We start from the raw sequence: 24,931 nt of genomic DNA on the forward strand, positions 1-24,931 counted from the left end.
TTCAACCAGCAGCAGAAACGAATGGCGAATCCCGCCGGTTGTGGGTTGAACGGGAGTCACAGACACAGACAGGAATGTATTCCTGTCAAATACGGCGGCCATAGTGCTCCGCAGCGCACTATGGCTTACCGGCGACTGGCGACAGAGAAGTCTGGCTCCAATAATGTCCTCTTCTTGGCGTCATAACTGCCCAAAAGTACCTGGACAGCCGAGCCGTGGCAGCACACAGGTATGTGACGTGTCAGAGGAGAAACGAACCGTTCACATTTCTCTCTTTGTGGCAGGTAACGGTCCACAAACCTCACCGCACTTTAGGGACTGTTCTTTACTTGTCAGGGGAGGAGGGTGGCTGGTTGATTTTTATTTTATTTATTTATTTTATTTTGATACCCCCTATGTTCATCACTCATTGATGCTGTTTTTGAAGTATGAATAAGTCACTAAGTAATTTATTCCATTGAAATATCATTGATGTATTATAGAAAAGTGATTTATCTTTTTATAAATGACAAAAGGCACATCTGCCTCATTTTCGCTGTGGTATCGTGATGCTACTCAGAACCATGATACTTTCACTGGTATCATACTGTGGGTCCCAATTTTGGTACCGTGACAACACTAATCTGGAGGGGGTTCATCTGCAAAAACTAATGAAAAACTAAACAATGATATTGGGTATTCGGTACTCGGTATTCAGCCAAGCGTTTAATTTTATTTGGCTTCGGCTTCGGCCACAAATTTTCATTTCGGTGCATCCCTACTTGATACTTCTCCACCTTTTCGAGTTCCTTCTTTCTTATGTTGCTGCCGGCTGGTATGGCCACATCTACCACCACTGCCTTCTTCTGGTGTTTGTCAACCACCACTATGTCTAGTTGGTTAGCCAGCAGCCGTTTGTCTGGAAGCTGAAGTCCCACAGAATTTTAGCCCTGTTGCTCCCAACCACCTTTGCTGGTGTGTCCCATCAGGATTTGGGTACTTGGTGTCCATACTGGGTACAGATGTTCTTATACACTATCGCAGCCACTCGGTTGTGCTTCCCCACGTACACTGATCCTGCCTGCATCCTACACCCTGCCACTATGTGCTGGACTGTCTCGGGTCTGATCTGCTGTGGTAGACCGTGGCCTCTATGTATGTAATGGCCCTTGTGCTTAGGGCCTGGTCTTGCCTCTGTGCTGTCTGTCAGTCCAGCATTCTCCAGCCACCAGTAGGTTTCTTGATACCAGCCACTTCCTCTATCTGACGGTGGTATGTACCATGTAGGGGCTTGTACCACCGTGTTGTTTGCTCTTCCACCTCTCTGCCCTCGGGTTTCTTGGCAGCTCATCCTTTGGGGCCATCTATATACATATGTGTGTGTGTGTGTGTGTGTGTGTGTGTGTGTGTGTGTGTGTGTGTGTGTGTGTGTAAAAATATAAAATAATTGTGTCATTAAAAAAGCGTGTCCTAAAGATAATAGGCTCTAAAGTTTGCTCCTCATACAGACTTTCTGGGTAATGACTGTAGGGGTTCACTACCTCCAGCAGGTGGCAGTAGCGCGACATTACGTGTACAAGCTGCCGTTAATACCCAGAGAAGAAGCGCAGGAAGAGGGCGGGAACAAGAGTGTGGTTTAGGAGCTGGGACAGCAGGCGGAGGAGGGGGGAAGTCGTCCTGAAGGAATTTCTGACAGTAATGGAAAATACTCAGCTTCAAGTCTGCGGTGAAGAATAACCACGACTGTTCTCAGTTAAAACTCAGGCGGTGTTTCTATTCTGACTTTAACACGGAGGTAACGGTGAAATCAATGACTTCTGCGGACAGCCGAGCAGGACACAGACACGGAGGGAGGACGGTAAGTCAGGACACCCGGCCACAGGGTCTCTACTGCCGTTAACAGGTTCTATGGAGTCCTTGAGATGCCCAGAGGCGACATGTTATTTGTGTTGTTTGTTTTGTGTATGTGAGTTATTATCATCATGTTCCCACAATGTATTAGATAATGAGATAATTAGATCATAACGTGTACGCACAGGATAATAAACTGATTACTATAAGTCACTCATCTCACGCGCACAGGATAACAACTTGAGATAATAGATAAAAAAAAACAAAAAAATATCACATGTACAGGCTTTGTAGGTTTTCCTTTCTTTATTTTACAAAATGTAAATGAAGTTTAACTTGCCCTGGAGCACCTTTGTCAATGTGTAACTCTGTCTTCAGTGGTTGGTTCATAATCAGAGGGTTTGCATTTAAATGTAAAATATAAATGTTTTATAAATGTTCAACCCAATAACAAAACCTTAGTCTAACCTTTAATAGTCTCTACAATGCATGCAAGAAAAAAATATTTTACATTTTCCTTGACTGAATGAAGGAAATGAGGCCAAATTTAGTGGCTTATTTGTTTTAGTTTAACATTTAAATGAAATTGAACATTGAATGAATAATAAATATGGTAATATATTTCTACTGTCCTTGAGAAAAGTTGCAGTTAATGATTATTCGTTACTGATTTTTTGATTCAGTTAATTATTTGGTCTACAAAATGTTCGAAAACAGTGAGAAAAGGCAGCTAAACCCAACAGTGACTTCATCAATGTCTTGTTTTGTCCACACAACATTTCCAAACACCAAAATATTAAATTTATTATAATGTAAGAAGAGAATTTTCACAATTAAGAACCTAAAAATATAATATTTTGGGTATTTTTGCTTTAAAAAAAAAATGATTTAAACAGTTGCTGATTTATTTTCTGTTAATCAAATAATGAATTTATTGACTTATTGTTGCAGCTCCAGGTAACAGTTACATATACACACATACACGATGAGGAACATGACTGATGTACAGTTGTTGTGTGACACTTTTAAATGTGCTCTAAGCAAAAAAAAAAAATCATAAGATTAGATAAGATCGTCCTTTAATGTTCCTGCAGAAAAAATGCTGCATTACAGCAGCAAAGGGATAGATAGTGCAAACAGGAAGCATCAGTAGAAAAAAATAAAGTTCTCAACAATATATTTAAGTATGTACAGTAAATAAACTGTTCAAAAACAAAGAGCAGTATAATAAGGAAGCGTCAAAAGGAAGCAGAATATAATAAGCAGACAATAAATTGCAGCATATGCGTGCCTTACAGTAGCTGCTGTGACATTTTGTGTACATCAGTAGCCTTAAAATATTTAGATGATGCTTTATATTGGAGCCAATTTGACAGATTTTGGACTTGAGTTTGGTGTGAGGACAGCAAGACAGGATGAGGGTCACTCAAACAGGTGTCACAGAATTACCGAAATCACTTTGTCAATATGTTACTCATCATCTACTCATGTACGGTACATGCAGTATTTATGTACTGTTTAGTAGTATAACATACTGCTATAACACATGACTGGTGTTTAATGTGCTGCATGTGTTTGATATGTCATTGTGTCCTCGGATGTTTATTCGTGTAGCATTAATGACATTAAGACTGTTTACGTGGATCAACGTGACCCTACAGAATGATAGGATGTAGGCTACCTGCTATTGGATTAAATGTGTCTGCGCAAATTTAGTAGCTCAGACCGGTGACAGTTGTCAGGCAGGCGGCAGGCCATGTGATCTTTTAGTTTTTTTCCTCCAAGCTTTATTTGCACGACAGAACTTACAACAGATTTACCAACAACAGCAACAAGGCAGTGTAAGCTTAAAGTAGTGCACAGAACATTATACATTAATAATAATAATAATAATAATAATGATAATAATAACATCAATAATAATAATAATAATAAGAAGAAGAAGAAGAAGAAGAAATTAAAAGCAAATAACCTAAATTCAGTAAATTAAAAATAAAATTAATTACATAAACCTCTAGTTTCTAGCTTTTGATTTTGTGCAGTATTTTACTGGGTCTAGGTAGGATCTAAAGTTGAAAATAAAGATAGTTATAGAGGATGGAAGCTGCCTAAATCAAAAATAAATGACTATATGAATAAATTAATATGCCAATAAATGTATAAAAAATTATAGTAAAAATAAATGTAGGCATTACTTAATTGATCAAATGCAACATAAATTGATATTTCTGTTTTACTTACTTTTTTTTAAAATTACCTTTGCATTAACTATATGTACATATAGTTAATCAGTGCATGGAGGTGTTGATCCCATGACATACACCCCTAATTTGCAAGAGGAAGAAGAAATACATTAAGAAATAAATTTTAAAAAAATACTGAAATATCAAGGTTTGGGGGGAAATATAGGAGAAAAATGCAAAGAGCACATACTATATAAATAAATACATTAAAACAATGAATAAATAAAATTCAAAATAAATAAATACTAAATGCAAAAATAAATTATAACTAAATAAAGATTTAACAAAAGGGAATTAACAAAAAGGTTTAATAAATAAAGAAGCTGATTAAAACAAATATCCATTTATGTCATATTTTATAAATTAATTATTGCCAACATATATTTTTTAATATTTTCGGAATATGTAACAGTCTATTAATTCATTCATTGAATCATTTACCTGTATATTTATTTTTTAATTTGGCAGTTTCATCCTCCATAGTCAGCAAGGTGGGGTTTCTGCCATAATTTAAATGGTCTCAGTTCATATTTTAAACACATGATCATGTTTTATCTTGTTCACACAGGTGAAAGGATTTGTCCAGAAAGTCCACACTCCTCACCCGTCCCTGAATGATTCACTGGAGGGAGAAATTCAGGTCTTCCTCATCGATGAAGACCAACTCCACACCTGTGACGACCTCACCAAAGTCAACCCAGTGACACCATCAACAGGTGACAAATGGGGCTTGAATGTCACTGGGGCCCATGGAGTCTCTGAATCACTTGATAAAGATTATTTATCACTTCGCTCGCTGCTTCTGTATGGAGGTCAAAACCTGCCAGACTCAGAATTAAATAAATGACTCGATAGATAAATAAATATGCCACTACATGTGTAAAAATTTAAATAAGAAATGTAGGCATTCATGTGACAGGAATTGATATTTCTATTTAAATGTGCTTTTTAATTTATTTACATTTTTATTATTTCCCTTATTTATTTACTTGTCTATTCAATTTTTTCTTCAAAATATATTTTTTAAAATTATTTTTAAATGTATTTTTTGCATTTTAAAAAAAAAAAAGTATTTATTTCCCCCAAACTGATTTATTTGTGTATTACTTTTTTATACATTTCTTTATGCATTTCTTCTTCATAATGCAAATGAGGGGGCTGTAATTTAAAAAAAAATATAGGGGCAACTTTTAACTTATGGGTTGATCAACATCAGAGCGCATAGATTGACTATACATATACGGATATTATTTTATATATCATATATTTATTTATTTTGTACCTTTAAAGTAATATCAATTTATTTATTAAGTCACTTATTTAGGCATTTTTGCAGCTTCCATCCTCCATGCTTTTAGTGCTTGCTGTTTCAGCTTCACAGCCAGTGTGGCACAGTGTTTTCCAGCTTATGTCACCTTGGTTTGCAGTATTTGCTGTGTTCTGTTTAACCACTTAAAGATAAAATCTGCAGGGATGATAAAAAAACATCTATTAATGCATGAATGACCGCTCTGCTACCAACATGCTGCACGAGACAGAACAAGTTTCACTCAAGTGACTGAACTGAGAGCATGAATTACTTAGCTGGCAGACAGAAACCTCCAACATAAAAAAAATAATTCTTGTATTCCTTATACATTTATAATACGTCAGGGCTGCATGTTAATATGAAGCTCAATATATTAAAGTTTCTTATGGACTTTTTTATTTTAATCATCAGTCATTTTTATTCCCCTATGTTTTTCTTGACATAAAAATGAAATGTCACCAGCATTATGTGAGAAAAGATCAGTGTTTGTAATAATCTGTGAAGATTTTAGCTTAGCAAGGCAGTGTCAGTATTAAATAAATAAATAAATAAATAAATGAATATGCCTCTGAAATAAATAAAATGGTTATGAAGTAAGTCCTGAAAAAATAAATAAGGCAATAAATACACAGTTAAATGTAAACATAAACATGTAACTTATTGTACAGGCCAATGAATAAATAAATAGATTTTTATTTTATTAAATATTGACTTAAATGGCATTCCATAACAGTAGAAGGCAGGGTAACAGCATGAAATTAATGTGGCATATTTTCTTTGTAAGCTCTACTGGTAAATGACTCGTGTTGTTTTATGTAGTCACATAATCTTATTATAGGCAAACATATCTTTGCTGCTGTGTCTCTGGTAGTTATCATGTGTGAAATACCGTCTATGCCTAATTATAATATCTAATATTTTCCTCCGGTAGTGCTGAAATGCCTGCAGGCCAGGTACAGTGTGAAGGTGTTTTACACCCATGCTGGCTGCACCTTGGTGGCTCTCAACCCCTTCCAGTCAATCCCAGGCCTCTACTCTCTGGATGTGATGAAGGAGTATCACTGTGCTCCTCAGCCGCAGGTATTTTGTGGTCAAACGTAAATCCTCCTTTTGTCAGCTTTAGTCAAACATCATTAAACTCTGGAACCTCCTGAAGGCACTGACGTCTCTCCCCGCCAGCATCTTAACAAATCTGTATTTTCTACTGTCAACAGGAGTTCAAACCACACATCTTTATAGTGGCAGAAGAAGCCTACAGGAATGTTAAGGGCCAGCTGGAGCCGGTGAACCAATCCTTGGTGGTCAGCGGTGAGAGCGGAGCAGGAAAGGTAAACCATCATCTTCATCTTCTTCGTCTGTTGCACATTTAACGACGGTGATCTCTCCTCAGTTGCTCATCCTGAAGTTACTTCCATTGTTTTCCCTGTTGGAGCGTGCCTGATGCCATCAAATGTACCAGAAATAACATAAAAAAAATAAATGTTGTAACTAATTTATAGTGTGACATGAATTGATATTTATGTTTTAATTCACTTGTATATTTATTTACCTTTGTATTATATATTTATATGTATGATAGTCAATCTATGCACTCTAATGTCGATCACCCAGTTGGTGTAAAGTTGATCTCTTGACACACCTTGAATGACAGAATCCATATTTGCACAATGGGAAGGAAATGCATGAAGAAATGTATAAAGAAAATAATACTAAAATAAATAGGGGGAAAATGCAAAGAGAAAAAAAAAAAGGTTAAATACATGAATAAATAGATTTTTAAAATGAATAAATAAATTTAAAATAAATGGAAAGTACATGCAAAAATAAATACATACATGTAAAATGTAATTTCTGGCAAATTAAATAGGAAAATAAATGATCAATTAATATAAAGGTTAAAAAAATTAATTAAAACATCAGTTCATGTACCATTTTATCAATTAATTAAAGCCTACTTCATATATTTCTAGGTATTTAAATTATTACTGCGACATTTATTCAGTTAATTTTTATTTTGACATCTTCCATCCTCCATATTTCTGAGAGTTTTTCCTTATCTGAATTGAGGGTTAAAAAGGACAGAGGGTGTCGTATGGTGTATAGATTGTAAACCCTTCGAGGCAAATTAGTGATAAATAGTAGATTATATAAATAAAATGTACTTGATGACATAGTGTGTTAATAATTAACGTAATGTACAACATCAGTCCAGGGTTCAAACTATCAGTTGCTTTTTAACATACAGTGCCATAGATTGGAGTATTGGCTAATTTTCAGTATGTAGGAAAAGCTGATTATGTGTTTATAAGCTGGCTGCTTTCAAGAATCTTAAGTCTTTGAGATTTAAGATATGGTTATGTCACTTTAGCCTGTGGGAACTTTTGCTGAGCATTTTTTGTTTTTTCTGACATTTTTCGGTTAAAATATTAATCATTTAAATTCTCAAGTGATTCATTGATAAGGAGAATACTTGTTAGTTGCAGCAGTAAACACGGTGATGGCTGTAAATTGTGTCATAGTATGAGCAGAAACAAACCTGCTGACCTTCACCTGTGATTTGTTTCTTTACAGACATGGACATCTCGTTGCTTGATGAAATACTACGCGACTGTGGCGGCCTCCTCCTCTGTGGTGAAGAGTCAGGACACAGTGGAGAGGATCGAGAGGAGGGTGCTGGACTCCAACCCCATCATGGAGGCTTTTGGTAACTGATAACTGATCGCTGGTGTCTGGATAATGTGATAATAACTACTGTGGACAGTCACTCAGTCAACACTTTGTCCTCCGTGTAGGCAACGCCTGTACGCTACGGAACAACAACAGCAGTCGCTTTGGAAAGTACATCCAGCTCCAGCTAGACAGGTACTTACAGCTGATTCTTCTTCATCATGTGAGCTTGCTGATGGTCAGTTTGTTTAACGTGTTACTTTCACATGAAGGAATCAGCTGCTGGTGGGGGCGTCTGTGCAGACGTACTTGCTGGAGAAGACCAGGGTGGCCTGTCAGCCAGATAACGAGAGGAACTTCCACATCTTTTACCAGGTGAGAGCTGCACAAAACCTCATTTTAATATTAACACAATGATACGTACAGCAGGTGTAAATGCTGATGTTTGTTTTTCAGATGATGAAAGGAGCCACGGATGAGCAGAGGAAGGAGTGGAAGATGCCAGGTGACCAAAGTTTTGCGTGGCTGCCGAACTCTGAAAAAACTGTTGAAGGTTTGTACCTCTGTGTGACTTGTGTGATATTGTGATGGGCGGTTTGGCGTGCCGTCTGCAGTGATGGAGGCGCTGTGCCAGAAGGCAAAGCTTTCGATTTACTGGTCCATCGACACCTATGGTTATGAGCTCTGGGTAGTGACTGAAAGAATGAGGTTGCAGATACAAGCAGCCAAAACAAGTTTCCTCCGTGGGGTGTCTGAGCTCAGCCTTACAGATAGGGTACAGAGCTCAGACATCCACAGGGAGCTCGGCATAGAGCTGCTGCTCCTTCGTGTCAAAAGGGGTCAATTGAGGTGGTTCGGGCTTCTGAACAGAATGCCTCCTGGGCACCTCCTGTTGGAGGTGTTCCTGGCATGTCCCACTGGTAGGAGGCCCTGGGGCAGACCCAGAACCCACCAGAGGGATGACATATATCATCTGGCCTGGTAGAGCCTTGGGGTCCCCCAGGAGGAGCTGGAAAGCGTTGCTGTGGAGAGGGACATTTGGGGTGCTTTGCTCAGCCTGCTGCCCCCATGACCTGGCTTGGGATAAACGGCTGAAAATGGATGGATGGATGGATTTTTGTGATCGTCACCTATAACTACTCTTCATTTTATGTTTTACAGAGGACTGTTTTCACGAGACCATCGAGGCGATGGTTCATCTGGGCATTAATGAAGAAAGGCAGAAACAAATATTCAGGGTAAGGTACTCGTCATAAATTTAACCCGCTGTATTTAGCATTTCTAAACCCCATGAACATTTCTTTTATTATCTTTAATTAATTTCTCTGCCTGTTGTGATGCCTTACAGATATTAGCAGGGATTCTGCAGCTGGGCAACTTCAATTTCTCCTCTTCAACGAGTGAATCCCAACCTTGTGACCTCGACGAACAGTCCAAAGGTATTGGATATTATTATTATTTATCAAGAATATTTTTATTCAATTGTAACAGGTTTACGTAATGCATATTCACAACAGGTATCAAACATTAAAACCAGTGGTGGGTGAAGTGAATAACATTGATCATCTTGTTACAGTAAAATGTTCTGCTGCTAAACCTCCTGGCATTCATGTGGATGCTACTTGATGTGCTCCACCCACCAAAACTCTGTTGCAGACAAAATAAACTCATGGCAACGGCACTTGTCAATGGCAATGCCCCCCAGCAAGACAGTGCACCATGCCACATCATAAAAACTGCTCAGGAATGACCTGAGGAACAGGACAAAGAGCTCAAGGCGTTGACCTTACCTCCAAATACCCCAGATCCCAACCTGATTGAACATTTGAGGAACGTGCTGGTACCTCAGAGGTACCCCTGATCCATGGTATATGCTCCTTGGTCCGGACTTGACTCTGACCTGTCAAGGAATGGACACAGGACCTCTGGAGGGTGTCCCTTGGTGTCTGGCACCAGAGCGTTAGCTTCAGATCTTTTGAGTCCTGTGCGTTGTGAGGTGGGGTACCAGCATGTCCCACAGATGTTTGATCAGATGGGGATCCAGGGAATTTGAAGAACAGATTGACGCTTTTAGCACTTTGTCACCTTCCATGGGTCATTCCTAAGCAGTTTTTGTGGCGGAGCGTGGTGTATTGTCCTGCTGGGGGGGCCACTTCTTCTGAGGAGTGCCGTTGCCATAAGGGGGGAGTACATGGTCTGCACTGGTGGGTGGAGCATGTCAGGTGGCATCCACGTGAATCTCAGAGCCAAAGGTTTCCCAACAGTACATCACATTGCAACAAGATGATCAGTGTTGTTCACTTCACCTGTCAGTGGTTTTAATGTTTTGGCTGATCGATGTAAATGACAAGGAACAAAGCAAGAAATCCAATCCCAATCTTCCCCATGTCACTAACCCCAAATAACAGCTGGAATACTGTCAATAGGACGGTTCTCCATCTGTCGAGCTGTCGAATTAAGATTAGATAGATAGAAAAGTAAGAAGGAGCACGGGGAAGGTAGAGCCAAGCAGAGACGTCTGTCCAGACTGAGCTCTCCTCCACTGGACCGGGCTGTACACTCTGCATTCCCCACTGCTTTTACTCCCTTTAGATGTTGATGCTGACGTTATTTCAGGGCCCAAGTGGTGTCTCTTAATCCTGCGCTACAGAGGGCTTTAATGGCCTGACATTGGGCTTGCCCTCGAATTCCCATTCCCTTAAGCAGCCTGGTAGTTGACTTGCCCATGAAGCCTCTGCAGCCAATTTCAACTGGGAAGACCTTTTCTTTCCAGGCACATTGCTAAGCGTCTGCGCACTTAGGGCTCTTGCATTTGTAGGCCTCCTCCACAGCATCCTCCCTGGGCATAGAGAGCTCTATTTTGTAGACAAGGCGCAGTGAGTAGGACCAAAGCACGAGTTCTGGTCTGAAGTTATAAGAGGCAATCTCAGATAGGAAGCTTAGCCGCTGATTCAGATCTGCCAATAACCTCTGGTCACGTGCCTCTCCTAGCTGGCTGGTGCCTGATTTTACTGGACAGGCCATGGATTGAGTCACACGTTCACAGACAAACTTTCTTGTAAATGCGGGATGGGATGATGCAGGAGGGCATTGACACACTTCAACACCTGACTGTGCTGTGTGCTGCTAGGTGTGACGACTTTGTGTCAGGCTTGTCTCGCAGCCAACAAGAATGTGTTTTAGGTTTGCTGGAGACGTGCAGAGGGGACATGTAGGGCCACTGGCTGAGGTTCTTTGGAGATGGCAGGTTGTTGTTAATGAAAAAGAGGAAACTAAAATGTAGTTTAAACAAAAAATAAAGTTTTTTTATTTTTATGTTTTTTCAAACATGAACAACGTAGTTAACAGCCTTCCTTTCCTGCCTGTGTCTCAGACTTCTTGCAGAGGGCTGCTGAGCTGCTGTGTGTCCCAGCTGAGGAGCTTCAGGCCTGTCTAAGAGTGAGGACGTTGAAGGCGGGGAAGCAGAGTGTGCTGAAGCCCTGTTCCCAGGCAGAGTGCAGCATGAGGAGAGACTGCCTCGCCAAGGTCATCTACGCCCAGTAAGAACCAGGATTTGATCGTCAGATAACAGCAGTGTGATAATATTTTGCGGAAAGGAGGAAGGAGACCGGCCGTGCAGGAACTTGTTTTTGTCTCTGTTGTCGTCAAACACTCCACATAAACACTCAAATGTGAAACCATCACGTTCGTCTGTTTACAATAAACAGTGTCTGTTAATCACTCTTTATATTTACAGTTCTTATAGGCTCTCTCTTAGAGGAGGATTAAGAGTTTGTGTCTTTTTCCCAACAGATTATTTGAATGGCTGGTGACGTTCATCAACAACAGCATATGTGCAGACAAATCCATGTGGTGCAACTTCATAGGTAAAAAAACTGTCATTGAATATAAATATATTAGTAATATTTTCCCCAGTTTCTTTTCATCAGAAGGGTTTACTGCTAAGTAGAATTTAACATTCAAGGAATTTGCTTTGGTGTTTTGATAACAATAATAATAACACATTTTATTTTTAGGCACCTTTCAAAGCACTCAAGGGCACCTTATGAGACACAGTGTAACAAAACAACAAGCAGTGTATCCATAGATCATAAAATCAAACAACAATTCCGTAATATGCAATAAAAGCTCATGAAACAACTAAACAAAAATCATAATTATAAATGGTATAAAACCATCATCAGTCTCAATGTGTGTCACCATTAAATTTGGTGTATAATGATAAAAGTCCATTAAATTAACATTAACATAGAATAGAAAAAACTACAATACAAATATGACAAAAGTACTTTAGAACAAGTAGTTTGTTCAGAAATGTCAAAAATCACAGTGTGAAGTATAATTAGAATATGTGCAATGTACAGAGATAACAGTCTAAAAGATTTATGTAACTCTTCTCAACATTATGGCACAGAGAAAGAAGAATAGGAATTTAAATAAACAAATACAGTGGTGGAAAAAAGTTTTCGGACACCCCATGCATTTGTGAAATATTGCATTAAGAATCACTCTTAGGTCTTCAAGTGCAATTTCTTTTAGTACAGTCACAGCCAAAATACTAAATAAATCCTAAAAAAGCCATTAAAAACTTAAAATTGATTGGTTCCATAAAAATACATAAGAAATTTTGAGTATTGGGTCATTTTGGTACCAGTGATGAAGGTCGTTCTTTTTATTAAAAGACACAATTTTTGTTGCCAAGCTTCGTGTCCAAATAAAGCCAGCACATTTGAAAGTTCTTCAGACACAAAAATGGCTAAAACAAGGAACCTAACACAGGAAACACGCCTGAAGATAAAGATTCTCAGCCAGGAAGGGTACAGCTGCCGCCAGATAGCCAGGAAGTGCAGATGCAGTCCTTCAGCAGTTGGATACACTCTGCAGAAATACAGACGAACCAACAGCTTGGAAGACAAACCAAAATCTGGGCGTCCAAGGGTTTCTTCAGCAAGAAATGACCGCATCCTGATCCGCATGTGCAGGCAAAACCACCAAATGACATCACAGGAGCTTCAGCAGCAGTGGTCAAACCAAACTGGTGTCCAGTGTTCCACCCGCACTGTACGTGGCCGACTTAAAGATCATGGCTTAAGGTCCTACAAGGCTATCAAGAAGCCTCTGATCAATGAGAGACAGAGGTTAGCCCGGCGTCGGTGGGCCCAGGCACACAAGAACTGGACAACCAGGAATTGGAAGAAGATTTTGTGGTCAGATGAGTCCAGTTTCCAGCTTTATCTTCCTCCTACTAATGTGAGGGTGCACGAGAAGGCCAGGCGACATTATCTCCAGCATGTACAGTACCTACTGTCAAGCATGGTGGAGGCAGTATCATGGTTTGGGGATGCATGAGTGCTGCTGGTGTTGGTCATCTCACTGTCTGTGATGGCATATTGAACTCTACCAAGTATTGTACCATTCTCCAAACCCACATGCTCCCTTCTGCACGTGCACTGTTCCGTCGAGGTAAAAACTGGATGTTTCAACAAGATAATGCCCCTTGCCACACATCCAAGGCCAGTAGAACTTGGCTGCAGGAGCACAGTATCCAGGTCTTAGAGTGGCCAGCTCAATCCCCGGACATGAGCCCCATTGAAAATCTGTGGTGGATTATCAAAAGGTCTGTTTCAAAGCATAAACCAAAGAATTTAGAAGAAAAAGAAAGCAGTAATTCAAGAAGAATGGGACAAGATTACCCCTCAACAGTGTGAAAGGCTCGTGGGGAACATGCCAGCCAGGATTAGAGCTCTACTACGTGCCAATGGCAGGACTACTAAATATTAATTTGATGATGTGATGGTTTATTTATTTTTTGTTCAGTTTTGAACACATTCTGTGTTATTTGTTGACTTTGATACCGACAATGTTGAGAACTCACATATTGAAACTGTCAAGAATTTAGTTTTGTTAGTTTTTCTTGTAAACAATGAACAAAAAAATATAATTTGTATTTGTTAGTATCTGTCTAATGCAGCCACACCTTTTGAAACACAAAAAAGATTTTTCTACAAATATTTCATGATAATATTTGAGATTGTGTAAAATTTTAAGGGTGTCCGAAAACTTTTTTCCACCACTGTATATAAATAATTTTTTTTAAAAAACGGATTTAAAACAACTTCAATAATATAAAATTCTAGTAATAATAACTATATTTATAAAGCCAAATTTGTTTTTAATAATTTTAAGTAAATTTGCTGCCCTAAAAAACAAGAAAATTATATATAAAAATGAAAAAAAAAAGATAATGATGAACATTATTTTTCTTCTTTCTTTTTTCTTTCACAGTTTCATTACTGTTTTTAACAATAATAAATTTAAGAGTCTTGATTTATTTTTTAAATTCACATAAAAATCCAGAGAGACTGGGGTCAACTTTTTTTTTTGTCACTGATGTATGTGAAAGATAACATATAATCAATAACTTTATAATGAATTCATAATGATATTTATCATATTTAAAATGTATGACATTTTTCACACATAATAATTTGTTTGATGTTAACTGTGATATTTTGAAAATGAAATATTGATATCATGATAATGATACTGAGTAAATAATCCAGCATCTCTTAAACCATTTCAGTTTCTTTCCGCTCTCACTTTGCCTCCCTCTTCACCTACCTGCACTTGAATTTTGAGTGTAATTTGTAAGAGAGAAAAAAAAACCCCACAATAATTATTATCATTTTCAATTTTTTATATGAATATCATGATAATATCATTATTGTGAATTCTTTTGACCATGACATTGATGTAGTGAAAACCTGATATCGTGCCAGCCCTAATACAATGTTAAATGCTTGTTCATCAGTTAAAATTACTTTTGTTTTCAGTATCTAAGAATTTGGAGTAATTTCGATTTGTTGCTTATTAAATATTGTGGGCTCTAGTTTCGCAGACAGGCGAGGCGGGGCGCAGCGCACCTGCGCTTCGCCAACTGGGTGTGGCCAGGCGGATTTTGCAAGTTTGGCACACCGTGTGCGCTGGCGCAGCTACTCGTCTTTCCCACCTCCGTCCCTCCTACCTGCGCAAGTCGGAAAGAGGGAGGAGAGAATGCGTGGAGTGGGTTTTACACACATCACACCAATCAAATGAGCCCCTCTCCTCGCCCTTAAATGCGCCTGCTGAGGCGTAATGAGAGTTTACTCAATTCGCCATGGCGGAAGAGAGCAGCAGCATCAGACGGTCAAACTTCTTCCAGGAGGAAACTGATGTTTTGGTCCGGGAGGGCTGCTCGCAGTGTCCGAATATATGGAACTGCGAGCAGACCTCCACGGGCTGATGATGCAAAGGTAGCCTGGGAGGAGGTCACCACAATTGTAAATCAATGTTGCGTTTCTCTCTTGCGTGCGCTCTCTCTTTCTCTCTCGCAGTCTCACTCTGTTTCTTTTCTTTTGGCTTTTCTAAGATGATAGATGCTGAATATACACTCCCTATCTGATGCTGTGGCTGTTTGTGGTTGGCTGAGAGGGATGTGAACTCAATAGTTTGCAGCTGTGTTTATCAAATCAGGTTGGGTTTCCATTACGCATGCCAAACGTGCCAAACGGTGCCAATCCCCTTTGATCTGACATCAGATGTGAGGGGACAGTCGATATAGAGATACATTTATGTGCTGATTGCAGATAGTTGTATTGAATAGTGTTTTTTGGGGGGTATTTATTGCATTGGCCTCCCTGCGCTGCGCCGGGAAACTAGAGCCCTGTGTGTGATTTAGCTGTGTGCGGCTTTACTCTTATTGGTCAAACAAAATTCATATGTTACTCGTCCTGCCTACTGCCAATCAGTACCTTTAATTAAAATGCTTTTCCTCTCTGAGTAATTTTCCATCTTTCATAGACTGTATCACTGTTAATGTAACTCACAGAGACTCATGTTAACGTCCTCTCCTCTCTGTGATCTGCAGGAGTTCTGGATGTGTACGGCTTCGAGTGTTTCCAGATCAATAACCTGGAGCAGCTGTGCATCAACTACGCCAACGAGAAGCTGCAGCAGCACTTTGTGGCTCATTACCTCAGAGCTCAGCAGGTATCAGTTTCCATGCAGAGATCTCAGGAGAGACGCTGTTTCTCTGCTGGCCTCAGACATCCAGGAGGCTTCGTGAAACCCCTGCAGATCATAATATTCATGTTTGTTTTCCCAGGAGGAATACGTGGCTGAGGGGTTGGCGTGGTCCTTCGTCAAATACCAAGACAATCAGAGCTGTCTGGATCTTATAGAGGGAAGCCCCGTCAGTGTGTTCTCTCTTCTTAATGAGGTAATTTACTTGTTGTTAATTGTCCTCCACTCCTTTTAAGCCTTTGTTTCCATGTGATCGTTCTCTTGCTTAATCATTGATTTATCATTAAGTACATGTATCTGTAGTATCTGGATGATGACAACTTTTTCCGCACCTGTCCTAAAGGAGAGTCGTCTGAATCGAGTCTCCGACGCGAAGACGTTCAGGGTTCGTTTGGAGAAGGAGCTCTGTGATAACGCCAACATCAGCTGGGACAAGTTCAGCAAGGAGCCTCACTTCACTGTGGCGCATTACGCCGGCAAAGTCAACTACCAGATCCAGGGGATGGTGGAGAAAAACAAGGTGTGGAAGACTACCATCACACTAATATCTTTTTTAATTTAAAACTGTCTCAAAGTGAATGTCTCAGTTTTAGGGGTTCCAAAACAGCGGAGCAGTGTGGGGGCAAGGTGAAACGTAGCAAACGTTATGTGTTTTAAAAGAAAACATATCAGTGTGGATGTAGCCTAAGACAAACTTTAGAAAGTTGACCACAGGTCCACCCACTCATCTCGTTCTTGACTCTGTGTTTTAGGACCCAGTGCCACCAGAGCTAATCGACCTGCTCCAGAAGTCTGATGACCCGCTGCTTCAACAGATCTTCACCGACAAGGAAACCGAGAACCCAACGTCCAAGGGGCTCAGTAAAGTCACTGTGGTCTCCAAGTTCAAGGTGCGAGAGCCAACTGAAGCCTCTGTCCACACGGTTATAGTAGCTTGTTGGGGACCGTAGCATCACAGCACTGATGATGTTAATGTCTGATTGTAGAACTCTCTGGAGAGCCTGATGAAGATCTTGCACACCACCACTCCTCACTACACCCGCTGCATCAAACCCAACCCAGAGTGCAAACCGCTGACCTTCAAAAAGGAGGAGGTGGGTGTTCTCTTTAACAGCACTGACAACGAGAGGCAGTGCTTTCTATTTTTACAAAATGCTTTAATGGATATTTCCTGTCTGCTGTCAGGTCATCATGCAGCTGGAGGCCTGTGGGATCGTGGAGACGATTCATATCAGTGCTGCTGGCTTCCCAATAAGGTAAAACATTTTCCTTTGTTAACTCCTAATCTTAAAGGGTAACTTAAGTGTTTTACAACCTGGACCCTTCTTTCCTGTTTTGTGTCTAAGTGGGAACAACTGCAATACATGCTGCAGTGTCACCACCCAAGACATGTTCTTGTTCATCAGTGTACATTCACTAAGTTCTTGCTTTTGTTATTGACAGGCTCATATTGTTATCTTAATTGTCTGACAACATTATGGGAAGGATCCCTACAGAGACAGACCTTTTTGTTAGAGAATAAGATCCTTTTTGTTTAACAAGAATAAGCCCCAAAATTGCTATCACCAAACCCACCAGACTATACATGCTAAAATGATTATCATTAGAAGTTAGAAGTTTGTGAGAAAAGAATCTTTGTAAAGTGCACATTAGATTTGTGAGTTTACTTAAGTTAGAACCATTTAATTTACTTAAATGGAGTCTAGTGACTTTGGCAATGGCAATTTTGGAGATGTCACTGGTTACACTAAAAAGATTTTACTCATAAACAAAAAGGTCTATCTCTGTAGGGATCCTTTCCATAAATGTTGTCAGACACTTGAATAAAAAAAATCTGATCCTGTCAGTGACAAATAAAGAGTGTTTTACGATGATAGAATTATTGTTTATTTAATTATTGTCATAAATTATTGTCTATTTAAATGGAGTCTGGTGATAGACCTTTTTGTTAGAGAGTAAGATCCTTTTTATTTAATCAGAAACAGCCCTGAAATCCCTGTTGCCAAACCCACCAGACTCCAGTTGATCAAAGTCAAAAGACACAAAATAAAACCCACAAAAACTGTCCTGGTTCATCTTTTCACTGTCCCAACAATCACCAGCTCTGGTTTGGTTGAAATAAACACTTAACTCACTCAGTTTCATATGATAATATGCTGACACTATACACGCTAAAATTACAATTTATTTAAATAGAGTCTGGTGTGTTTGGTAGTAGCAGCATGAACATGCCCCGAGTGATTACATTGCAGCCTGTTTTGCAGCTGCCGGCTGCAGAGTTCTCACTCAATACTGGACCAGTTTCAAAAAATTGTTGTTCTCATTCGTCACTTGGACAGAAAAAATGGGAAAATAGGGTCCAGGCTGGAAAATATCAAAGTTATTCTTTAATGTTTTGTTCTTTCTCTTTGATTTCGATTGACTTTTAATTTCTGTTGTACAGAATTCCTTTCCAAGGCTTCATGCAGCGTTACGGTCTGATTCTAAAACATTCAAATTTCAAGTCAGGAAGTCATCATGTTGGTAAGTACAGTTTCTTGCGGGATCAATTTATGGTCAATTTTGGCATGTTTCCTGTGGACAAAGAGTGATTTTATTTCCTCTCTTCAGGTCTGCTGGTTTATTCACCTTTTCCTTCGTTAGCCCTCTTAGTAACTGTGATCCTCAGCTCTCTGCTGTCCTGGGAACTTTTCCATTTGGTGTATAAAACAAGACTTTCTAACAAAATTTGCAACTTCTTATGAACTTTCCAGGTAAATGCATGCACCTCTGACTTTCAGAGCTTGCCTTGCATGTCGTTGCATGTTTCATTACTCATTCCTGATCAGTGCATGCTTCAACTAAAGTTCAGCTAAACATGCAATGTTGCTCTGTCAGTCTGTCTGCCTCTTCGTTCCAGACTTGAATGTGTCAACAACTACTGGATGTAACTTAATGACTGTAGTGATCACCTGACTTGTCGTGTAGCACCACCATGAGGCAGACATTCGAGGGTTTTGATGAAACTAGTGCAGATTGTTTGGCCTGTGGTATCGCTGATTGCAGCTTTCTACAGAACTGCTCATACAAATGACTTCACACTTGACACTGTGCTTACTTTGTAACACACCTGAGCCCCAAACAGCTATATAAACTAAGCACAAAAAGTAAGGAAATTTGTGTTTGGTAGATTATTTCTTTGTTGTAACAATGCTTCTTGGCCACCAAACAAGAGTCAACAGCAAAAAAAGCTGTTTGGCATTGGCAGAGAAGATTTGGCAAATTTTTCATGGACACAACCCACATACTCAGCTCTGCTGCTCATCCCACAAACGCATGTTCCTTAAAAATGTGGCACCATTAAAAGGGAAATAAACTGGCTTTCAGCAGTATAAGATTCATTGCCAAGAAGCATTGTTACAACAAAGAAATAATCTACCAAACACAAATTTCCTTACTTTTTGTGCTTAGTTTAATATGGTGAACATGGTAAACATTACACCTGCTAAATATAAGCATGTTAACGTTGTTGTTAGCATTTAGCCTCATAAAGCCACTAGCATGTCTCTTGTTGTATAAATGTTTGAGGAACCTGCTGCTGAATATCATCAGTGTCTGTGCAAACTGTGCTGTTGATTCTGATGGATTTCTCTGTGCTCTCACGTTTCACCCACTGAACAATTTTCACCTCACTGACTGCCAAAAAATGAGTAAAGTAAATCTCTGCGGTTCTGCCCTAACTTGAATTGTCTCTCAAGTGCCTCACTATAACTCCTCTCTGTTGTAGCTGTGGAGTCTGACAGCAACGATGTTCTTCGGCAAGAGGTGGAGAAGCTCCTCAGCGTCGTGTTGCAGCAGAAGGCGTTTGACACCTTGCACAACCTCGACAGTGACAAACGCAATTCATGGGTGCACTGTGGGAGGACCAAAGTTTTTCTCACCCAATCGATGGTCAGTCATTTATGCACACAGGCATCCTCACACATGTTTCAGTTACTTCTCAGGCCTGTGAAGCAAACCTGGTCTTCTCAGGGGTGCTGACCTTCCTGTCTGTTGTCTCACAGCTAGATTTACTGGAGGATCAGAGGAAGAAGATCCTGTCTCAGTGTGCCTTCTCCATCCAGTGCTGCTGGCGGAGGCACCAGCGCCGCAGATGCCGCGCCCGCCAGCAGTCTGCCACCCTGATCCAAGCAGGTAAACTCTTAATGCCCTGGAAAGGTACTGCTGAGCTCCGTGGCTTTAACCTAAGTGTCTGGCCAACAGGAACCAGCTGGTGGAGTCTGTACACGATGTTTGTAGACTGACACTGTTGATCTCTGCTGAGCACAGACCTGATTAACTGTTGTTCTGAATGGGACTACGTAAACACTTCCTATCCACCATACACACAGATTAAACTTGCAGGATGAATGGCTTGATCAAATCTTGAATGTGTTTTTATGCCTCCTGCAGCGGTGCGGTCCTGGCGGGTCAGGAGGCAGGTGCACAGATGGAACACAGCAGCTTCAACCATCCAGAACACCTGGAGGAAGTGGAAGGTGAGATTTGGAAAGAATACATGTTTTTTTTTGCCAAAGACTGTATAAAAGAGGTGGATGCAGCCTCCAGAGCCAATGCACGAGTGCCTTCCAGTGCAAAACTTTATTTATGCAGCACATTTCAGTGCGAGGTAGAAGTTACAGGCACAAAACAAAGCCAGCAACCGACCATAAAAGTGACTCAAATCCATTAAAACTAAGAACAAAACCTCATGAAATAATATTGAAGATTAAGAATAAACCAATTAAAGACATGCGACTCAGAACTGATAAACTGATAAACCTGTTTACATTTGAGGCTTACGCATAATTAAGTGCAGGCTGCTTTCAGTGACAGGCTGTCTGATGATAATGTCCTCAGCTTCAGTCAGATCCGTTCCTCGCTCCTCCGTAGCTCCACCCTCTCACCCAAATATGGTCACTTCTGGCTCCAAAAACCAAGTACAGTCTATGATCTTCTGTCGTGACTCTGTCTAGCTCTTTCTTTTTCTTGTAATTCGTTGGTTCTCCACAGTAACAGGCCACCTGCTCTCAAGAAGGTAACAGGATTAAAGACGTACACACAACAGTACAGTTGATAAGCTAAAGTTGGCCGGGGAGGTTCAGATGTGGATGCATAAAGAGACTTGGATACAGTTGAAGGCCTGTTCCTATCAAAGTTGCTCGGTGGCATATGAAGCTCTATTTCCGTGGTATGAAATTACCTAGATGATTGGCACTGCTTCCATCATTGAGCCCATAGATCAAGTGCACTAGAGACTATCGCTGGCTGAGCTGGCTACTTCTGGTTTAGCACTCTGAACAGTAGCTCTGAGCTCATCTTGACACTTAATTCCACTGCTGTCATCACTCTTGGCTACCTGCTGTCTTCACCGTGACACCCCGAGAGAGCTGCTTTCCTCCATATACACCATAAATACCTGTCTCCTGGACTGAAACAGGAAGATGGTTCCTGGCCTGATAGCTGAAGGCTGTGGCTCCTGTTCTTGTTTTTGGAGACTTTAGGAACCACGAGTAACCTTGCATTCTCAGAGCGCAGTGTTCTAGTGGGATAATAGGGCACCGTGAGCTCTGTAAGGTATGATGGAACAAGATCATTTAGAGCTTTGCAAGTTAGGAGAAGGATTTTAAAGTCTGTTCTGTTTTCTTGTCAGACTCTGTTGAAGTCCGTGGCTGACGCAGAACTGGATGATGCAAAGGACCTAGTGGAGGAAGAAGTTCCGCCATTGAACCCCGTCGTCAGGGAGCGGGGCTCCGTGCAGCTCTCTTCCATGCCAGAGCCCATTCCAGTGCGAGGGTGGCCCATGGGCCTGGCTCTGGCCTCAGCCCCGTCCATCACCATGTCTCTGACGGCCACAGGCTTCCAGAAGATGGTGTCTGTGATGGCCTCCCTCAACCTGCCCTCCAGGAGAGGGGAGTACAAGGTGAAGACCAACCAGTACTCGGAGGAGCTCGCCTCCATACGGGCTCAACCCAAGGTGAGGGCTGTTAAATCTACCATCAGGTTTTTAATCATGTGGATGATTTTTTTGATTGGTCATTTGAGGTGTTCTCTTCCACTCAGGGATCTGTAAAGCTGCACTGTCAGCGATCTCCACTCCTCTACGCTGACAGGCAACCAGGCATTAAGAGCGACGTGACTGGGTTCAACGCCATCCTGCTAGAAAAGACTTTGTAAGAGTTATGCAGAACACTAAATGCTGATTTCACGGACACAGACTGATCTGGCACCGAGGTGTTGCAGTGAAGCAGCTGCTCTTCCATAATCTGACGCAGAGGGAACAAACCTGGTGTTTTATGCTGCCATTTTGTGTTTGAAGTGATTATTTTCAGGTCCGACTTAGAATGCCAAAGTTAATCTCGCTCTGTTATACAAGGGTACAAAGACCTGCACCCTGGCAAAATATTTAAACCTATGAGGAGGCCAGGTAACATGATATACAAGTGTCATGGTGAGATTATTTCTTTGCATTCCCTTTTCTTTCCGCTTGCTGCCAACTGCCACTGTTTTCACCGTATAAACTGTTGCAAGGGAATGCAAGACGTAATGTGAGGGAACGGAAAAAAAAAATCTCACCATGATCCTTGAGGAGTTCTGTAATAATGCACTACAATGTGAACCTGACCTTCTCATCATAAATCATCTCTAGTGGTGTTCAGGTTCCATGAACTAAAAAAAAAAAAAACATCTCTAATCTAAAATCTCAGTCAGTAGACTGTCCAGAAACACTGACCACTAAACTGCCACATCTGAGAATAGACATGTAGAAAACAATGATGTCACTGTAGGACAAGAACGAGACGGAAAAAAATTTAAAATTAGTGTTGTCTGGAGAGCTGAAATGACACTGCACAGCCTCAGCACCTTCATAAACAGAGGACTGCAGGTTTTTGTTTTATTGTTGCCTCTTTCGAATGTCTGACTGTTGATCAAACTACGAGTGCCTTTCTCTGAATCTACACTCAAATCACAAATGGGCTGTTAGTATATGTATTTATTTAAGGGTGATTATTTATGTGTGATTTTATAGACTTATTTCGGGTGTAAAAACAAGTGGGCCAGATGCAGATACGATTGCAGATGTTATAACAACATCCAGCATTTATTTAGTATGGAAGCCCATTTCTGCCAATGTGATGGAAAAAAAAGTATCTCAAAATTCGACTTAGTCTTGTAAAATAATGAGAAACTTTCTCAATATTTTGATTTAGGCCTGATGGTAGGTAAAATGTCGCTCAAAAAACAGCCAGTTTGTTCACAATTCCCACAGTTGGGCGCTGAAAAGCTGCTGGAAAAACAGCCACAGGTCCCTAAACTATCCCCACGTTTGGCGGGCAAAATACTGCTAAAAAATTAGCTATGGGTCACCAAAAAAATATCTGTATTTGGGGGCAGAAAAGCAGCTGAAAAAACAGCAATGGGGGCTCAAAAAACACCCACGTTTAGGGGTTAAAAAGCCGCTGGGAAAACAGCTAGGGGTCCCTAGGATACCCCCATGTTTGGGGGCTAAAAACCACTGGAAAGCCAGCCTCGGTTCACTGAAAAACACGCGCATTTAAAGGCTGAAAAGCGGCTGGAAAAACAGCGACGGGGGGGGGGCTCAAAAAACACCCACAGCTGGGTGCTGAAAAGCCGCTGGAAAAACTGCCATGGGTCCCTTAACTACCCCCACATTTGGGGGCCAAAACACTGCTAGAAAACCAGTTATGGGTCACCAAAAAATATCTGTATTTGAGGACTGAAAAGCATCTGAAAAAAACAGCAAGGGGCGGCTCACAATACACCCACATTTGGGGGCTAAAATTTCGCTGGAGAAACAGCCATGGGTCCTTAAAATACTCTCACGCTTAGGGGCTGCAACGCCGCTAGAAAACCAGCTATGGGTCACTAAAAAACATCCGCATTTGGGGGCTGAAAAAGCAGCTGGAAATACAGTAACAGTCCCTAACAACAAAACCCATGTTTGGAGGATAATACGATGCCACAAATGTACAATGACAACATTTTCTTCTGGTACGCTGTATGAAAGAGTTGCTTATTTTCAGTTACTACATCATAATTATTCTAAGTTTCTCATCATGACTCACAAGATTTTTTTCAACACATTTGCAAAAACTGGCTCCCATAATTTTGAGTGTGATTTATGCTGGAGGGAAAAAAGAAATTAAGCAAGTATTGCACACGTAAAGCACATATTGCACATTAAAACCACACACCTGCTCACACCAGACACACATGAAGACACACTCATGTGAAACAGGGAAATGATGAAGCCAGGTTTATTTAAATTGCTGCTTTTTGTTTTGATAAAGGGTCGTTATAATAAACCACTTCATGTGTGGATTTAATCTGCTGCAGTCCAAAGCATTAAGCGAGTACTGTAAAACATACCAAAGTATTTTGACACTAGTGTTTTCTGTGGGAGAACAAACACTATAGCCATCGGATTTTATTATCTTTGTAATAAGTGATGTCATAAAAATGTATTAATGTAACTCAACACTGATGTTTATTGTTTTAGCTTTGGATCCAACACATTACCCACAGGGACAGCTCTGTTGATTTGTTGCATATCTTCATTTGCTCGCTAAATATTTAACATTTGCCAGCTTTAGACTGACTGAAATGTGTCATTGAGTCATTATGACTGATTTGAAATCTGTATACTGTTCTGTCAGTGGTACTACGGGATCGATGTACAACTTGAAACATGTTATTTAAATGTTTTGTTGAAATAAATGTCAGTGTTACAACATTTTCCTTTCAACTAAAACTTTGTTTGCATGATCAGCCTTTTCTCAAG

General features: G+C 40.4%; 1 protein-coding gene across 1 annotated transcript; it reads left to right on the top strand.

Annotated features, from left to right (window-relative positions):
- The first annotated feature begins 1,609 nt into the window (after window positions 1–1,609).
- Window positions 1,610–24,883, top strand: LOC125898182 (unconventional myosin-XIX). The gene is made up of 24 exons (XM_049591897.1): window positions 1,610–1,837; window positions 4,642–4,789; window positions 6,314–6,462; window positions 6,597–6,710; window positions 7,954–8,086; window positions 8,175–8,244; window positions 8,322–8,424; window positions 8,506–8,602; window positions 9,211–9,287; window positions 9,398–9,488; window positions 11,423–11,588; window positions 11,842–11,915; window positions 15,956–16,077; window positions 16,193–16,306; window positions 16,454–16,630; window positions 16,863–17,000; window positions 17,097–17,204; window positions 17,296–17,366; window positions 18,554–18,633; window positions 19,877–20,040; window positions 20,154–20,283; window positions 20,542–20,627; window positions 21,782–22,105; window positions 22,192–24,883. Exons 1-24 carry the CDS (start codon window positions 1,790–1,792, stop codon window positions 22,303–22,305), a joined length of 2,898 nt encoding a protein of 965 aa, XP_049447854.1. The 5' UTR covers window positions 1,610–1,789; the 3' UTR covers window positions 22,306–24,883.
- The last annotated feature ends 48 nt before the right edge of the window (window positions 24,884–24,931 follow it).

Source organism: Epinephelus fuscoguttatus, linkage group LG12, assembly GCF_011397635.1.
Source record: "Epinephelus fuscoguttatus linkage group LG12, E.fuscoguttatus.final_Chr_v1".
NCBI lineage: Eukaryota > Metazoa > Chordata > Actinopteri > Perciformes > Serranidae > Epinephelus > Epinephelus fuscoguttatus.